General features: G+C 44.5%; 1 protein-coding gene across 6 annotated transcripts in view; it reads right to left on the reverse strand.

Moving 5' to 3' along the window:
• Positions 1–18176, reverse strand: part of CACNA1C (calcium voltage-gated channel subunit alpha1 C) — a 2299705-nt gene that overhangs the window by 221857 nt on the left and 2059672 nt on the right. For all 6 annotated transcript variants that reach the window (XM_078673661.1, XM_078673663.1, XM_078673662.1 and 3 more), the window contains one exon: positions 10660–10725. In XM_078673661.1, coding sequence (XP_078529787.1) covers positions 10660–10725 — 66 coding nt within the window. The remainder of the gene's footprint in view (positions 1–10659; positions 10726–18176) is intronic.

Here is an 18176-nt window from a genome sequence, read left to right on the forward strand (position 1 = left end):
ACTCCGTTCTCTCAGACCACTGCGGAGGCCCTCGACGCGGAGATACGTATTGAAGAAGTCATTTCCGCGATCGCGCATTTGAAACTGGCCAAGTCCCCAGGGCCAGACGGTTTTTCGGCCGTCTTTTATAAGAGGTTTTGTGTGGAATTAGCGCCTTTTTAACACGCCATTTTAATTCCTTCCTAGAGACGGGGGAGGTGACCCCCACTATGGCGGACGCCTCGATTACAGTTATCCCCAAATCCGGGAAAGACACCATGGAGTGTGGTTCGTACCGTCCGATCTCGCTCCTCAACATTTATGCTAAGCTTTTCGCTAGCATTCTGGCAGCCCGGCTTAGCCCATTCATGGATGGCAACGTAGAACCGGACCAGGTGGGGTTTATACCAACACGGCAGGGGGGGGGAAACACGAAGAGGCTTTTGCACCTCATGGATTCTGTTCATCGGTCTCGCACGCAGGCACTTTTTTTGTCCATAGACCTGGAGAAGGCCTTTGACTGCGTCGATTGGACATATCTGTTTGCGGTTTTGAAGGCCTTTGGCTTGGGGGGACATTTTCTGCGTTGGGTGCGCTGCTTATATGCGGCGCCGAAAGCAGCGGTACGAGTGAACGGCTGCAGGTCTGATCCCTTCCCCATCTCGCTTGGGACACGACAGGGGTGTCACCTGTCGCCGTTGTTCTTTGCGCTCTACATGGAGCCCAGTTTAGTGCAGATATGCACAAAATTTGCCTTTATGCCGAGTACTTAATTCTCTCGCTTACGTGCCCTCACTCCTCCCTACGACACCTGTCCTCGGAATTGCGTGTATTCGGTTACGTTGCGGGTTTCAAGGTTAACTTCTCCAAGTCCCAGATCCTTAATGTATTGATCCCTGCTGCGGATGTGCAGGACCTCCAAAAAGATTTTGCCTTCCAGTGGGTGCACTCAGACATCCCATACCTGGGAATTCGTCTGGCCCCCTCTTTAGCGCGGACGGTCTCTATCCACTACAAACTCCTAATTGATCAAACGACCAAGTCCTTGTCGGAATGGTCCCGCCTCCAGCTCGCATGGTTTGGCAGGCTGGCGGCAGTCAAAATGACAGTTGTCCCCCGCATCCTATACCTTTTCCAGCTACTGCCTCTGACCCCTCCCCCGGGCGCCATACGGACGCTGCAGGGGCTGATTACCAAATTTTTATGGGATTACAAACGCCCCCGGCTGGCCTCTTTGCTGCTCACGGTCCCCAGATCCAGCGGTGGTCTGGGCTTCCCCTCGCTGCAGGCGTACTACCAAGCGGCCTGTCTGCATTTCATTCTCGAGTGGAATAGACCATACTCCAGTAAACACTGGCTTTTCATGGACCAGGTGGTGGCGGGCTGCAACATCTGGCGAAAAATTTGGCTCCCCCGAAAGCATAGAGCGTGGGGCTTGTACTCGTCCCCGGTGACGTCACCCACCATTAGGGCGTGGGACCGGTTGGCGCGGTGTAAGGGCTGGACCACCTTCCCGTCACCCATGACACCTATTGTCGACAACCCGGACTTCCCGCCTGGCTGTTCCTCCCCCGTCTTCCAGCGCTGGAGGGAGGCGGGCTGCAAGACGGCGGGTCACCTTTTTGACCTTGATGGACTAATCTTGTTCTCCTCGCTTCGCCGGGATCACTTCTCCCTTCCGGTATCTGATGCCTTTTCCTATTCACAGGTGGCACACTGGGTCACTCAATCCCCTAATATTGCTGATATGCCTCACCCACTGACGGCCCTAGAACGTTGGGTGGTTTGCAAAAAAGATGATCGCAAATTGATATCTAACCTATACGCCATGATCATTACACGACATAAAGCGCCGCGTACTAAAGCACAGATGCGGTGGGAGACGGAGTTGGGGCGCCCACTATCGCATAAAGAGTGGGAGAGAGTGTTCTACCGCGTGCACCACACCGCTACCAATGTTGCAGGTGCTGAATCTGTCTATAAGATGTTAACCTACTGGTACTACACCCCAGCAAGTCTTGGGACCCTAAATGCTCCGGCCTGTGTTGGCGGGGTTGCGGGGCCCCGGGCACCTTAACACACCTGCTCTGGCACTGCCCAAAGCTGGAGCGCTACTGTAGGCTGGTGCTTGATGACATAGATGGCGCGTTTCACATCACCTTCCCCAGGGCTCCTGAACACGTACTGCTAGGACTCCCACACGCAAAAGCGTTCCCTTACGCTCCTTGAGGGGTAGGCAGATCTCTCTGGCCTTATTAGCAGCGCGCTTAGTTATTCTTGCGCAATGGCGATCCACTGATTTTCCTGACCCCAGGGACTAGATCAGATGGCTCTGGCATCTGTTGGCGATGGAAAGACTTTCTTTAGGGGTCGATGGCAACGGAGCGGATAATGCTGAGCTATGGGAACCATTCATTCATCTCCTCTCGCGGGATATGCGTGAGGTAACATGTCCAAAGTACCTGCAGATCCTGCAACTCATCCCGGTGGCGTCTCAGAGTGCAGTCCACTAGAGGTAGAAAAGAAGGGGGGGGTTGGGTGAGGGAGTGGAGGTAGCTTAGTGGGTGTAGTGGGGGTAGGTGAGGCTGATGCGGAAGAGGGTGGGGGAAGGGGTGGTAGGGGGTTGGGGGGGCGGGGAGGGGGGTTTCTTTGTTGTTCCTGTTTTATTCCTAACCCGCAGTAAAATGCTAACAGTGCTGCATGCTCCTTCTGGCACTACATACGCACTCGCTGGGTTGCCCTCCGGGGTGTAGACCCAAAGGCTGTGTTGCATACTGCTAGACCTCGCTCTTCTGGCCGGTGGATGTAGGAAGCTAAGCTGTGTTATGTGTCCTGATACTGCTCAATAAAAATGATTGATTCCTAAAGTGTAGGAGTGAAAGTATTGTCTAGGAGCCCCCTGCCTGCACTGCTGAATGCCTTGTTTGTTAAATACCAAGGCTACCTTCATGTCTTTTTTTTAAATGTTTTTATTGGGATTTTGTCAAACAAAGCAGAGAGTATTTCCGAAAGAAATCCAAAAATCATTATCAGTCAGTTAGCAACTTCAAGTACAATCATGATATATATATCTGAGCAGACAGCTGGTCATAACTGCTTGGGTATATCTTGTATGCATTTCAACTTCTAAGTACATGGCCAAGGATCATCCATCACTCCCTCCTTCTCTCTGTGCAGCTAATCATTGCACCCAACACATTCCTTCATTGGACTGGATTAGTTGTATCATTTCTTCTCATACTATAAAATTCATTCCATCTCCCCCAGATCTTCTCAAATTTATTAAGGCAGCCTCTCCTCTCATATACCACTTTTTTTGGCCCCATATATCAGTCCACCCCTACCAGTCACCTACTTTAACCAGGCATTTGTGAGGATCTGCCGTGCAATATCACTTTTTTGCATGAAATCCAACGTACAAAACAGAAGTTTTTTCTCCAAAGATATACATCACTTGGAACACCCAAAATCACAAACTGAGGCATGAAAGGGATTTTCCATTCCATTATTTCCCCCAATTCTCCCAGGACAAATTTCCAATATTCTTGGAGCCTAATGTATCCTCAAATTGTATGCAAAAAACTATCCTCTTCCCTGCCACAATTCCCACAATTAATCATGTAGGTCAGCCCCCATTTGTAGAGTTTGCTTCTATCATAATACACCCAATGCACAACCTTAAACTAGATCAAACACAATCTTGCCTTGATGCCTACCTCTTTTGAGTTCCTCAGGGGCACATCCCAGGCAACATCGTCCATTGCACACAAATAATAATAATAATATTAATAATAATAATACTGAAGTTTTATATAGCACAATCAGCTACCTCGCAAGGAGGTGTCCCAGTGCTTAGTGAGCTAGTGACACATACCAAGTGGTTAAAAAAACATGGGAGGCTAAAAATGATTGATTCAAAAGCCACGTCTTCAGCTGTTTCCTACAGCAGGGCTCTGTATTAGCATTTCGAAGAGTTAGTGGTAAGGCATTCCACATTTTGGCTGTTCCGGCCGAAAACGCTCTACCCCCAAGCCGAGCCTTCAAGAAGCGTGGAACATGGAGCAGATTCTGAGCCTTTCCATTTTTATCGGAGGATCATCAAACTGTATGCTATATTATTGATTTAGGTTTTATGTTTGGATTATGGTGCTCCTTTTCCCTATTCCCCCTGAAGAATCCAATGCTCAAGTGATGTGTAGTGCGGAGGATCAGACCAATCGAGCGCCTCAGCCTACAGGGCGTGTCTAAGCTGTGTGCATTTATAAGCCTATGTATGCGCTATCTCGTATTACTCCTGCACAACACCCAAAGGTTTTACTATTCCCCTCCTCTACCATACCCCCAAACTTAAAGATTTCAATCAGGCTCCACTGCACATAACCCTGTAGTTAACTCACTTCTTTGAGCATATTTCCCAACTAAGTGGTGTTTCTGTTGGGAAATTGCCCTTCAATCTCAGATAAGCTGTCGCTTTGTCACAGACAATCAAGGCCGTTTGCACTGGGATGAGAAGTCTATTTTTCCTCTGTCCCATGTAATTATAGAGTGCCCAGGTTGGCGCCACCATATAGCACCTCTCCATTCTCCCTACAGGTCCAGAGGCATATAGCTAATCATGCACTGGCTGCAGGCGAGAAGCCCAGTTGCAACCCCTTATGTGTAGAGGCGGCAAACCACCACTGTATGTGGTTCTAGACAGGGTTTTCAGTGCTATTATCAGTGTGGCACCAACCCAAAGCAGCGTACGCAATTCCCTCTCAAGCATGAGGAAACTTCTTTCTGGTAGAGGGAACAGAGTATTCTGCATTACATACAGGAGTTTAGGAAGGGTAATCATCTTAAAAATTGCTTACTGATCCATTATCGTTAAAGGTAGGGTTCACCATCTACCAACATCCCTTTGAAATTCTGATAATAACCTTTCAATGTTTATATCTAAACCGCTCTGCAGTTATTCTTATGTGATTAGGTAATTCGATTTTGTAGACAACTGATTTTCTCCAGTTTATTTTATACTCAGAGTAACTTCCATACTCATCAATTGACACGAATATTGATGGTAAGATTCTGGTAGGGTTCGCCACATACAAAATGTCATCCACATACAGCAAAACCTTTCCTCCTGACGCATCTGCTCCTGATGCAATTCATTTAATATGACCACTCGACAGCCCAGTACCTATGGGGCTCTATGCACAGGGCAAATAGTAATGGGGAGAGCGGGCACACCTGTCTTGTCCCTCTTTCAAGTGGGAACGCGGAGGACACCATTCCATTTATCATGACCACCGCCATTGGATCCTGATACAGGAGCTCCAGTATATGGAATTAAATGCCTTTGCAATATCCAACAAGAGTATGGTAAGGGGTTAATTTCAGAATTTAATTGTATCCACTCTTTTATGCAACTGCTGGAGATTTAGCCCGGTAGAACGATCAACATAAACCCCATTCGGTCCTTATTAACACTATCTGTAGCCTCATGGCCAATATTGTGGTCAACATTTTGGTGTCTATTGTTAATACTGATATTGGGAGCTACAAGGCACTGTCATTTTTCAGTTTACCCTCTTTATGTATCTCTGTTATGATGGTGTGCCTCAAGTCTGGGGGGACGGCATCCTGCTCTTTGGCCTCCTTGCACATATGAAGTAGATGTGGACCTACTAGGACAAGAGCCTCTAGTACAATTTCACATTCTGTGCCTCATATAGATATTCCGTCTTTACTACATCTAGTTCCCTGGTCCAATCTATCTCTGGTTGTGCTATCACCTTCATTTACAGCACAGAGTCAGATGGGATTCCAGCCATAGTTGCTGGGTCTCTACGCTCCCAAGCAATTATCACGGTTAGTCCCTACAACTTTACTTTTTCCGCTTATCACTACCAGCAGAGGAGAGTGATCAGGTATCTTATGTGCCAAGTATTCAGCCTTTGTAATAAGGCATTTCTCTCAACGGTATGAACAAGTGGAAGAGCCTTGAGTATGTTTTGTACACCCAGTACTGCGTGTCTGGTGTTTCAATCTCCAACTATCCATCAGGACCAAAGCTCTGCTGTACTGTGGCAATTGTGTCTTAATGGGTTTACGGACGGCGGAAGGTTTTGTCTAGTCCACTTCTGGCACCATCACATCATTAATTTCTCTGCTTATTAGATATATATAGTGTGGAATCCGCCTCAAACAGCCTCAGGTAGGATCAGACCTATTCTCCCCATGGTGTTCCTTTACAATCATGGATGTGCATACAGTTATTATGGTAAGACTTAGGCAGCCCCCTACACCCTGCACTCCCACAACACAGCAAATGGGATCGGATCAAGTCCTGGCAAGTGGTAAGGAAGGGGTATTCTAAGCCAGTATTTCTATCCCTCAAGACCCTCAGGTGAAGCCTGCAAACTCTAACAAAACATATTGGGCTCTTCCCAGGAATTTACACTCTGTCGATATCAAGTGGGTTTCCTAAAGTAATACCAAGTCAACCGCATGCCTTCGAATATTTTGGGCCACAATCCGCCGCTTGATTTCATTACCCAGGTGATTAACAATCCATGAGAGAAATTTCAGTCTCTCATTGGGTTCCTTAGAGATCATTATGTCTTGGCCATCTCACCCCCAGAGTACCTAGAAGTGCCTGCCTTCTCTCTTTCCCTTCATTCTGCTCTGCTCTCTTTTTGTGGCTTGTCTACTAATGAACATCGTGCCTCTAGTCACTGCCGTTCCCTTCCCAGCCTCACTTTTCCACATTACGAGCTTCAAACTATTTGCTACCCAACCTACAGAAAGATTAAACATGAAAATGGTTCTGTTGGGTAAAACAAAATGACTCTTGGGACTGCTATAAAATGCACTCTAGGACGGATGCTCTCATATACACATTATTTTTTCCAAAATAAAGTAAAAGCTTACTCTACTGCTTCTGACGGATGAGTCACCGAACCACCATCACGGACCGTCTTCATTTGTGATTTCGGGTACATAAGCCTCTGTGCTTACATAGGATCAGGCTGAGAAGCTCCGGCCATGATCCCTGAACTGTCATTCCCAATCCTGTCTTGAAAAAGTCCCGCCGTGACCACCGACTGGGGCACCACAGGGTCGAAACGTCAACGCTTTTCTTGGGGTCCAGCACAGCCAGGATTCCAACAAGAAAAATAGGAAACCTTGGTCTAAAATTGCTAGCTGGCCGCTGAAACTCTTGTATATAAGTGTATATATGATATTACCTACACTGTATATATCTTTCACCCTTTTGAGCACTAAAACCACAATTGTCACTAAACCGCACTTTGCCACATATGCTGACAATCTACCCATGTATTGTTGAAATATCATTGAATGACTTAATTCTGATAAAGTGATACAGTACAGCCAAACAGACGATCTTATGATTCATTTGTTAAGATTTTACTTTATTTTGGAAAAAATAATGTGTATATGAGAGCATCCATCCTAGAGTGCATTTTATAGCAGTCCCAAAAGTAATTTTGTTTTACCCAACAGAAACATTTTCTTGTTTAACCATATACTACCCAGGTTCTGAGGGACACAGGGTTACCCCTTTTTCTTTAATCAACCTACAGAAAGGTCTATTGCTCTCCCCTCCCAACACTTTTATTAAACCTACAACTTTGCATTTTAACTTCCCCAGCAAACAAATCAAATAACTCATTCTACATTGCTAATGTTTTGTTCGTAGCTTGTTGCCGTGAGCAAAGAGTGCATTCGTTCTATATGTGTTTCAATGAGCACCGTGTGCCCTGGTCGCCATCATGTTTCATGTTTCCCATTCGCCTTTTTTACGTGCCCTCTTCTGCTTCTAGCCATGCACCCATGAAGCCCAGTATGTTACATTTCCATAGCGATTGCAGCATCAAACAAACAAAAAACATATATAACAAATTTAAATACTACATTTTAAAAAATCTTTTTAAAATACATTTCACACTACATTAACTAAAACAGTAAAAACATATTGGATAGCGGAGGGGATAAAATGACTATTCCTACTCCGGAGAGTGCAATAGTAGGGAAAGTGTGGGATAACGTAGGGGTAAAAATTACTATTCCCACTCCAGCGAGTGCAACAGTAGGGAAAGTGTTGGATAGCGTAGGGGTTAAAATTACCATTCCCACTCCAGCGAGTGAATAGTAGGGAAAGTGTTGGATAACAAAGGGGTAAAAATTAGTATTCCCACTCCAGTGAGTGTAACAGTTGGGAAAGTGTTGGATAGCGGAGGGTTAATAATTACTATTCCCACTCCAGAAAGTGCAACAGTAGAGAAAGTGTTGGATAGCGTAGGGGTAAAAATTACTATTCCCACTCCAGTGAGGGTAACAGTAGGAAAAGTCTTGGATAGCGGAGAGGTAAGAATCACTATTCCCAATCCAGTGAGTGCAACACTAAGGAAAGTGTTGGATTGCGGAGGGGTAGTAAATTACTATTCCAACTCCAATAATTGTAACAGTAGGGAAAGTGTTGGATAGCGGAGAGGTAAAAATTACTATTCCCACTCTAGTGAGTGTTACAGTAAGAAAAGTGTTGGATAGCGGAGGGGTAAAAATTACTATTCCCACTCCAGTGAGTGCAACAGTAGGGAAATTATTGGATTGCGGGGGGGGGGGGTAACAATTAATATTCTCACTCCAGTCAGTTCAGAATAAAAAACAAACAAAATATTAACAAAAATATTGAAAAAACAAAGTAAATTAAAAAATATAAAAATATGTTACAAATTAAAATACAAATATATTTAATATTACCATATTATGATATAAACATATAACAAATACCTACAAATATAATATAAAATTAAATAAATAATAATAAAGAAATTATTTAGAAACAAAAACATTAATTACATAAATTTACTTTTTTATTTCCTACCCTATAACACAACACAATTCACAACCCACATCTATTTTTTTTTAAATGTACTTCCTTAATTAACATAATTAATTATCAATTAAAGAAATATTAATAATTTAAAAAACTAATTTAACTAATACAAATTAATTAACTTTTCACACTTTAGCCCTATAATACCCACAACCCACAGCTAAAATTAAACTGTAAAAAAATTAATTTCACAATTAGAACTTATTTTCCATTAAAAAAACGAATAGTATTTAACAACTAATTATAAAGTAAGTAAAATTAATTTATTCCCCACACTGTACCCCTATAAAAGTAAACCCACACACAAAAAATAAACAAATCCCCTAATTAAATATCAATTAATTAATTAATATTAATGATCAACTAATTATTAATTAAACATAAATTACTTCACACCCTTTACCCCTATAAACCCTACAACTCACACCTAAAATTAATTACACAATTTCCATATTTAATTTTCAACTAATTAATATTAATGATCAACTAATTATTAATTAAACATAAATTACTTCCCACCCGTTACCTCTATAAACCCCACAACCCGCACCTAGAATTGAGCCAGGGTTGGTTGGTAAGGCAGATACTTGAGCAGTGGGCTGGTATCCGAGTTGCAGCTGAGGGCCGCTTTTTTTGGGCAGGGTGGTGGCAGATTTAAGCTATGTTTGTGCTGCTTGCATGCTGCCAGTGCCCCAGTGGGGGCCTGAGCGGCCTTTCCGGAGGCAGATGGGCCTCTAATTAACTCTTTTACTATCAGGGCGGAGGTGTCATTCTCAGTCTCTCCCCGGGCTGGCCCATTAGTGTATGCAGATTGAGCAGGGGATGGGAGCGTGAGCGGAAGTGACTTCACTTATATTTAGGTGTGGTTCACCTTTGTGAACTAATCCGTGCACAAAGAGTCCTGGCAACATTTGCACTTTTTTTTTTAAATCTCAGTGAAGTAAAGAAAGCATGCCTCTTTTAGAGAAACCCACCTCCATGCTTTTATAATACTTAAAACACTGAAGCGCTGTTTTGCAAAAAGACCCATACGCAAATTTGGGCCACTTTTTTTAGGATACTCGTAGGCCACTTTTTTTTGGGGTGCCCGGGCTTACTTTTGATCCTAATCCAACACTTTTGAGAGTCCCTCAAAACCCAGGTCCAGCAGTGCCACTACACCTGACACGCTATTGATCGATGTGGCCCTGATTGCAAGGGCACTGCTGGAGACTAAGTAGATGTGAAGAGGCTGCATTTGGCAATATGATATGTAGACCTGATGGGTTTGGTATAGCACTCTGCCTATTCTGTCTCACCGAAAGCAATACTGGCACGTATGGTCCCCCTGTTGCTTCCTTCTTTCTTGATAATGAATGTTCATTGTGGAATAGGAAACTCTACAAAAGGCAGGGATATGGGTACATTAACACAAATTTCCCCCCATACTAAATAGAGCTACATCTGCATACGCTGAAGTGTGTAATGGCCGGGAAAGAAACAATCACTTAATCTGCAAAGATTACCCTTCTTCAAAATTTTCTGTCCTTCAGCCCAATTCCTGGGAAATGCTACAACATCGTTGTGGTCAATATGACCCAGCACTTTCTGCATTAGACACACCTGGCAGCGGAGTGTGGAAACTGGAAAACGTGCCATTCTGACATAGAATACTTTGGACATCCCTGGGAAAAACTGTTCATACCTCCACTGCTACATCAGACCAGAAAGAATTTGATAATCCTACAGCAAACAATGACATGCACTGAAGATAAATATTATGCTAGACAATCACTCACCTGCATTCCGATCACAGCGTAGATGAAGAACAGCATGACTATCAGGAGCGCGACGTAGGGGAGAGCCTGCAGGATAAGAGTATGAATGAACCTCACTTATAAAGCATGTACCTCAATTACATATAAATGTAACATTACAGTGAACCAAGAGTAGACTGCTCCTTCACCAAAACACATTTAGAGGAGCATAGGGTGGGTTAATGAATTTACCATCAGGAGAATTGGTACAACTAAACAGGTAAAACAATGGCTTGCATTTGTGATGTTTGGTCAATTTATGCAAGCCTCTTTGTTGATTAGTCAACATGTACAACACACATTGTCAGATTTTTTGGAATAAAAGGGTTGTGCAACAGCTTAGAACGGGTGCCTCTCGTAAAAATCTGATCGATCCAAGAATTTCTCATCTGCGTCACCACACTCTGCCTTCATCATCCTCATCAAAATGTTGTTGCATTGGCATCCTGCCTCTCGCACAGTATATAGTATATTGATGTAGGTAGCTTCACACAAATATATACTTACAAAACAATTAAGGGCCTAATTAAGAGTCTTGACTCATGGGGGCACGGTGATGGTGGTCAACGCCCTACTACAGTTGGGGCGGTCAGACCACCATTGCCCCGCCACAGCCGCCAGGAAACTGCTATTCCCTGGTGGTGTTGCAGTGGTCAGGAGGCCGCAATATGCATGGCAGGACCGCCGTGGTCCCGCCATGCATATTGCAAGCTTCCACTCCACCATGGTTTTCCTCTATGAAAACCGTGGCTGAGAGAAAACTAGGGGACCGCACAGGGCCCCCTTGTGCCTGTGCCATAGGGTGCATGCAGGGGGGCACAAAATGTGCTCCCCTGTGTGCAGGCACCATAGTTCCGGAACAGCATAAATGTTACAGTCCATGCCATGCAGAAACTGTTCTTGGCGTTCCCATTGCAGTGCCCAGATTCAGGGCACTGCTGTGGGAATGTAAAAACAAAGTCCGCCAGACATGATAATCACTTGTAATGTGGAAGTCGGTGCGACCACAGGTTTGCCGTCAAGGGGAGGACCTGGTGCAGCAAGGCTAAAAAAAGAAGCTCTTTGTTGAGGAGTGCAGGACGTAACTGTCTGGACGCGTCAGCATTGAGCAGTAGGCCGGGTAACAGACAATGGGAAAAACATTGTAAAAGATAATGGGTAAAATACCAGTTGAAGAAGAGGATACAACGAGTCAGGAAATTAGAGTAAATTGAAGGTCCCTGGTCGTGGGTGCCGTGAAAGGTCAGGCTGCAGGAAGTGGTTAAATGGGAGGAATGGATGGGGGCTATAAGCCCAAGAAGGGTCGTTGTATGTGTCATTGTACGTAAGGCCAGGGGACGAGAGCAAGTCAAATGAATTCATTAGATGTTGGTGAGGTTTAGTCTTGTGAGAAGACGAGTTATGGATGGTACTGTGTTATTGTAACCGTTGACTTATCTCCTTGAAGTGGCCTTTTGTACGGTGTGATATGGTTCGTCACACCTTGTAACCCAAAGTGTTGTGTATAAAATAATTTCTGCGTAAAAAATAACTTTTAGTTCTTAAAATGAATTAATGTCCATCCAAATAAGATAAGTTATCAGTGCCACTACTCTGCTCTCCTGGCAGTTCAGACAGAAACAATATTAGATTTCACCTGTCAGTAGTTTACTAACTTTCGAACCCAGGCACGTATATTTGAATCAAACTAATGCTTCATCAGTTCAAAAGTTCATTCTAGAGAAACATTTTGGTTGTGTTTTTCTTTCACGGTCCTTTATATGTCCTTAAACCCAGTGCATAGGCACGTCAATTCTGACTCACCCTACTCTATGCACTCAATATATTCCTAGGAGGAAACATTTGTAAATCCATTAACGCTTTGAAAGTAAAGCACATAAAGCAATTCCACTGAAACCAGTTAGTTAAAACATTCTGTGAAAAGTCCGTAAATATAACTCAAAACAAAGGGGGGAAACTTACTACCTCTTAGTAGTACTTTCTAATAACAAGTTCAGTGAGGTCAGCATTAATCCTGCCATGGTACTGATACCTTTACAATTCTAGCTCCTACAGTAACTGAAGAGCCATCCTGACATTCTTATAAATCATGTATTCATTACATTTCTACTATGTCTATCGCAGTTCTAGTTAATAAAAGTTTGGCAAAATCCCTGAAAAAGGCACTGAAAGTGAAGTAGAAACGCACTGCGTTCTAAAACACATAGTTATATATGTCATTCAGCCCCTGTGGGGCTGCCATATCTAACATTTTAATCCAATACAATTCTCGTTGGGAAAGGCATAGTTTCTGATCAGCCAACACGGACATTCGATGTTATAAATGCAACATTGAAGTCATGTGATGCAGTCAATGGCGTTGCTGCAGCGTATGCAGGTCATGCATATGCCCCTTTTAGGGTAGTCCTTTTATCATGGACTATTGATGTTACTCTTGATTTCTAGTAATTCACAAACAGGAAAGCAAAAACAATTATGAAGCCGACTTATTGTTGAATATCTAATTGCGCACAGCTTATCTACAGCAGGGTTAAGTTGTTTTTAGATAAGAGTCTCCGTTGATTGTGTCAACTTATTTGCTTTCATCGGGATATCCTGAAGCTTTTTTAAACAAAAGGTTCATTTGGCTTTTTTTCTCAATCTTGAGGTTCAGAGGTCATCCTTTTAACGGTCAATAGTTGAGGGCAGAGCTAATGCTTCTTCGAGGCGTCGGATGAAATCATTTGCAGTGTAACATATTTCCCTGAAGTTGTCTCTGAACAAAATGTAATAGAAAATCGTGTTCGTATTATAGCAAAACATCTAAATAATATATTTATCAGTGACTAATTGTCGATGTCAATTGAATTCGGTTGTCTTTTTATTTACATTGAACAAATTCGTTTGAGATTTATTTATTTTTAAATATGTAAGCCAGCTCGACGCACACTGTTTTAAGGCCTATATATTCTATTCACTTTTAAGGGCAGTTCACATATAGCATCGCTAGATGGCGCTCTTGGCCAATCCACCGAGCTGCACAACCAACTTTTAGTACTATAGCATTACAACCGGGGCTTCATCAGCTCAGATAGACTCTCAGCATCGGGGACAGTAGCTATATTAACAAGACTATAAGCCCAGTGTGAAGAATTAAGAGGAGGGGAGTGAGATCAAGAACACCTAAGTATAGAACAGGCATTGGCAAAGCCGTAGGTCGGGCTTTGGCAGGCCTCTAATGTTTTTAGCACACATACGAAACAGGCGTTAATAGTCTGTTAGTGGTCAGGCACTTACACGTCCTACAGAAGAGGCCCTGAGCGGGTCCGAGCATTTCAGCCAACAGTAGCGGTGCACTAGGTCTTTCTGTAGGGTGGTGACGTTGGCAGGGGGAGGGGCAGGGTGGGGGAAAATAATGTATGGATTACGGAGTTTTACAGGTAAGTAAACATTTTAATTTCGTTGCACGCACTGCATCACATTTGGTGATGCAGTGTGCGCAACGAAATTCGTTTTATTTATTTAAATGTTTACTTACCTGTAAGACTCCGTAATCCATACATTATTTCCCCCCACCCTTCCCCTCTCCCTGCCCACGTCACCGCCCTACAGAAACACCTACTGCCGACCGCTACTGTCAGCCAAGTCATGATAACTCTGGATATTGACTCACAGGTGAAGCCATTACCTTGCTATCATCATTAAAGCATCCTTCGCTTGGAGAGTTACATTACCAAGGTGGATCACGGCACTGACCTGCACATCGCCTTTCCTCTCAGTTACCAAACACATTCATTGTGCCTACTATTAGGAGGGTGCTAATTCTTAACATTTTAGTACGGACCTTACTGCGCAGGCTGCCTAAGAACTCCCTCTAGCACCACATTCCATTACAGATCCTGTTTAAGAAGCTCGATTTTCCATAAGTCAGAAATAATGGGGAAGAGAAATGACACATCTTCAAAGTCTAAATAGGGACTGACCTAATGCCCCGGTTACTTACTGGTAATCTTCATTACTCCGAGTCTAGTCTTCCTCGCTACAGTAATTACACAATGAGCTTTAGCTTCCCACAGAAACCCCCAAGTCAAAAGTTAGCATACTAGCCTCTCATCCTTCCAATATGGCCGACTTCCTCTTCCTCCTATAAAGAGGAAGTCCACCCACAGCACATCCTGTCTCCAAAGCCACAAAGGGTGGGATGGGAAACTATACTGTGGCAGAGAAGCAGTAGTCCAACAGAAGAGACCACATAATCCACCCCCCAAGATTGAAGTCCAAGGGAATCAACTCAAATGATAGTGGGCCAAAAGGCACACAGAAAACCACTACCAAACAGAACAGGACCGTCTGGGACAGCCAAAACAACAACACCCGAAAACACACCTAACAGATGGAATAAAACCACGACCCCAGAGAGAGGATCCAGACAAAAAAAGACAGGGTGCACAACCACTATATACCTGTGGAAATAAGAGGCAAGACCTGGAACCAAAGTGGAGGTGAGCCGCAAGACCAACCCACCAGCCAAAAATGCAAAAAAAGGTCTGACCACCGGAAGAGAGCCCAACACACAAACAAGTCAGGCAGACAAGAAGGCCACCAAAACACCACATCAAGGGCCATGAACTACACTCCAACTGACTCTAGAGGACCAAACCGTTCCCCTTGCAAAACAAAACCCCAAAGACAAAACCCAAGGAGGTGCCGCCACCAGAGGCGCTGGGTGCCACCGACCAAAGGAGACCAAAAAGTGAGACACAAGGGGTACCAAAGAACCAACACAAGGACAACCAAATGCCCCCAAGAGCCTCACACAGAGCCCAAAGAGAGGAAGAGGCGGACCTCAACCTAAAACCAGCGAACCAAAAAAAATCCAGCACTTGCATGGGTTCAACAACCAAACACATCCGACCACGCCAAGCAACAAAAGCATCCCAATGCAGGGAAGTAGAGTGCAAGGCAAAAAGGGTGGTGGGACAGCTGAAACAAATCAGCCCCATCTCAGGACACCATCCAGTTATCAGGGCCAAACCCCTAACAACAAGGTCCAAAGGCACTGCGACTGTGACCTGCAACCGTGGACTCAGTAGCGGGCACAGATGACAAGGATGTACCCAATGGGGCCGGACAGCCAAGACTAACAAGAGGGGAGACCATGGATCACCCGCAACCCATTGGGAAGCAACAGAACTGGAGGAATCACATACAACAGTCCCATAGGGCAAACAAAAGACATTGTGACCACCCTCCAACCAGTCAGGCAAGGAAGAACTGAGGAAAAGTAAGGCAGCCTGGTATATATCACTGAGGAGAGCAAGTCAAACCCAAAAAACCAGACCATGCAGCAAACGCAGGAACACAAACACTAGCAAGGAAAAAGAATACATCAAGGGAAACACCTGGCATAACCAGGCTGCCACTGAGCACACCTTCCAGGTGAAGCAAAGTGCAAACAAAGACCAGAGCAGCAGACCAGCCCAGCAACAAAGGACCAGATGCAGACGAGGGAAGGACAACACCCCAAGACCAAGCTCGAGGCTGATCAGACCCAATCATGACAACACAACATGTTAGGGGCAGATGCACGGAGCCCCAACTGAACACCCCCCAGTTCCCTGGAGCAGGATAAACTGAAGGAATATAAAATTGATATTATATAATGTTGGCTTATTGTATCCAATATATCAATGCTACCTTAGGAAAACCCCTTGTAAATACACTCGAACCATGCTCACATGAAGAAGTTGGCCTAAGCTGAACGAACGCCATTTTGGTTTCATTTCCCCGTGTCTCTTTCGTTAGTTAGGAAAGCACATGACCTGCTACTGTGTAAAGAGTCTGAGAGGCCGGCCTGAGCTATGAAAGGACCATTAATTCTAACTTAGGAAACTCAAGGTCGCATCTGTCTTTCTTGTAGGATGAGCACATTCTTGCAGGCCTGTACTCCCGTGCCCCAGAACGAAAGGGAGGCACCTTTACTGACCTACCCCCGGAATAACTTGAGCTGAGTTTAGAATCAATCAATTGTGCCTTATATGGGTTTTCCTGTTGGCTGCACGAGAAGTGGTACTTTTGCATGTACGGGGTTTTCACGAGGTATGCTGAAAGTATATATGCACTGTTTTGAATGTAATCCAGCAGTCTCCTCTGCACACCCTTGAGGGTTGTGACAAGAGTGAGGCTCCCCTAAGTAGGGCGCTTTGCAAAATAAATGATTGAACCTTCTCCATTGCCGACTGACTTATTTATGGTAAATAAGGTATATGGGCTATTGGTAAGTATAGCTCTATGGTATATTTTTTAGTACTTCAGTTGGCGACTCCGCCGGGACTCCGTGATAGGGTTGTACCCTCCTGTAAACAGGAGAAGAGGGACGGGGAGGGGTTCAGGTCGAGTGGGTGGATTGAAAAAGGATCCTAATTGAGAAACCAGTTTGTGGTAGAAAAGGAAATTCCACTCTCGAGCCCAGTGACCTTCCCAGCTGCTAAATGACCCTTCGCCGGAGTCCTTCGGGCTTAACCCGGAACAGCTGACCGGATTGGTCTATAAAGGAGTCGGCAGTGGAGAACACGCAGTCAGACCTGAGTGCACCAGGTGAGTGAATTGTATTGTAAGTCCTTTGCTGACTTTGGAACGAGCACTTAGGAGAAGTGGCTCAAAGGAACAGTTAACTGAGTATGGAATTTGGTGGTTAGTGAACCACAGGGAATCTGGGGGTCTGACGTGGCAGTGGAGTGACTGCACGGGCGGATGCCCCACAGACTTGTTTGATGACTATTTGAGCCAACATCGGACGCCTTAGTGTTGCACGGGGGTGCTCACTCGGCCGAATCCTCTTCCGAAAAGCCCTAGGAGCAACTGGGTAAGCTTGGGTTCTGGAGCTTCGTGCCCAGACGCCCGGCCCAACCAGCACAGGACTATGGGATGGTCTGTAAGAGGGTTCGTGGTTCGCCTGTCTGGTGATCTCAGGACAGTCTTTGGACTGTCTCTTTTGTGAATCTTTGGTGGTCTGGAATCCAGGGTAATCGATTCCCCGAACAGGAGTCGACGGGCTCTGTTCGAGTAGAAGACATGTCCTTTGGTATTTTGAATTTATGACCGACTTGTTTCTATCGATCGAAATTTATGCACTTTATGTATGTTAAGTAAGTGAGGTCATATGTGTTAGGAGTAAAAGGGTATGAGATGAACGGACACGGCCAAATGAATGAGTCTGGTTGAAATGGTATGAGTTATTGAATTTATAAACATGTCGTGTTTCAGTAAATTATGTTTTGGGTGCTGCCGTCGTCGGAGTGGACGGTTGGAAGAAAGACAGCCTGCTCCTCCGGAAGGCAGCCCCAGTTTTGATATGTATGTCAAACATGGTATTTCTCCCATCTTGTTCAATAGATTATGGAACAAATATACTAAGGATAATGCAGAATTACAATGGCCTTTAATGGGGTCTTTTGATGAAAGAAAGATTAATTATTTGCAGAATAAATTGTTTATGAAAAGAAGCCATCAAACTATGT

Source organism: Lissotriton helveticus, chromosome 1_1 (genome assembly GCF_964261635.1).
Source record: "Lissotriton helveticus chromosome 1_1, aLisHel1.1, whole genome shotgun sequence".
Taxonomy (NCBI): domain Eukaryota; kingdom Metazoa; phylum Chordata; class Amphibia; order Caudata; family Salamandridae; genus Lissotriton; species Lissotriton helveticus.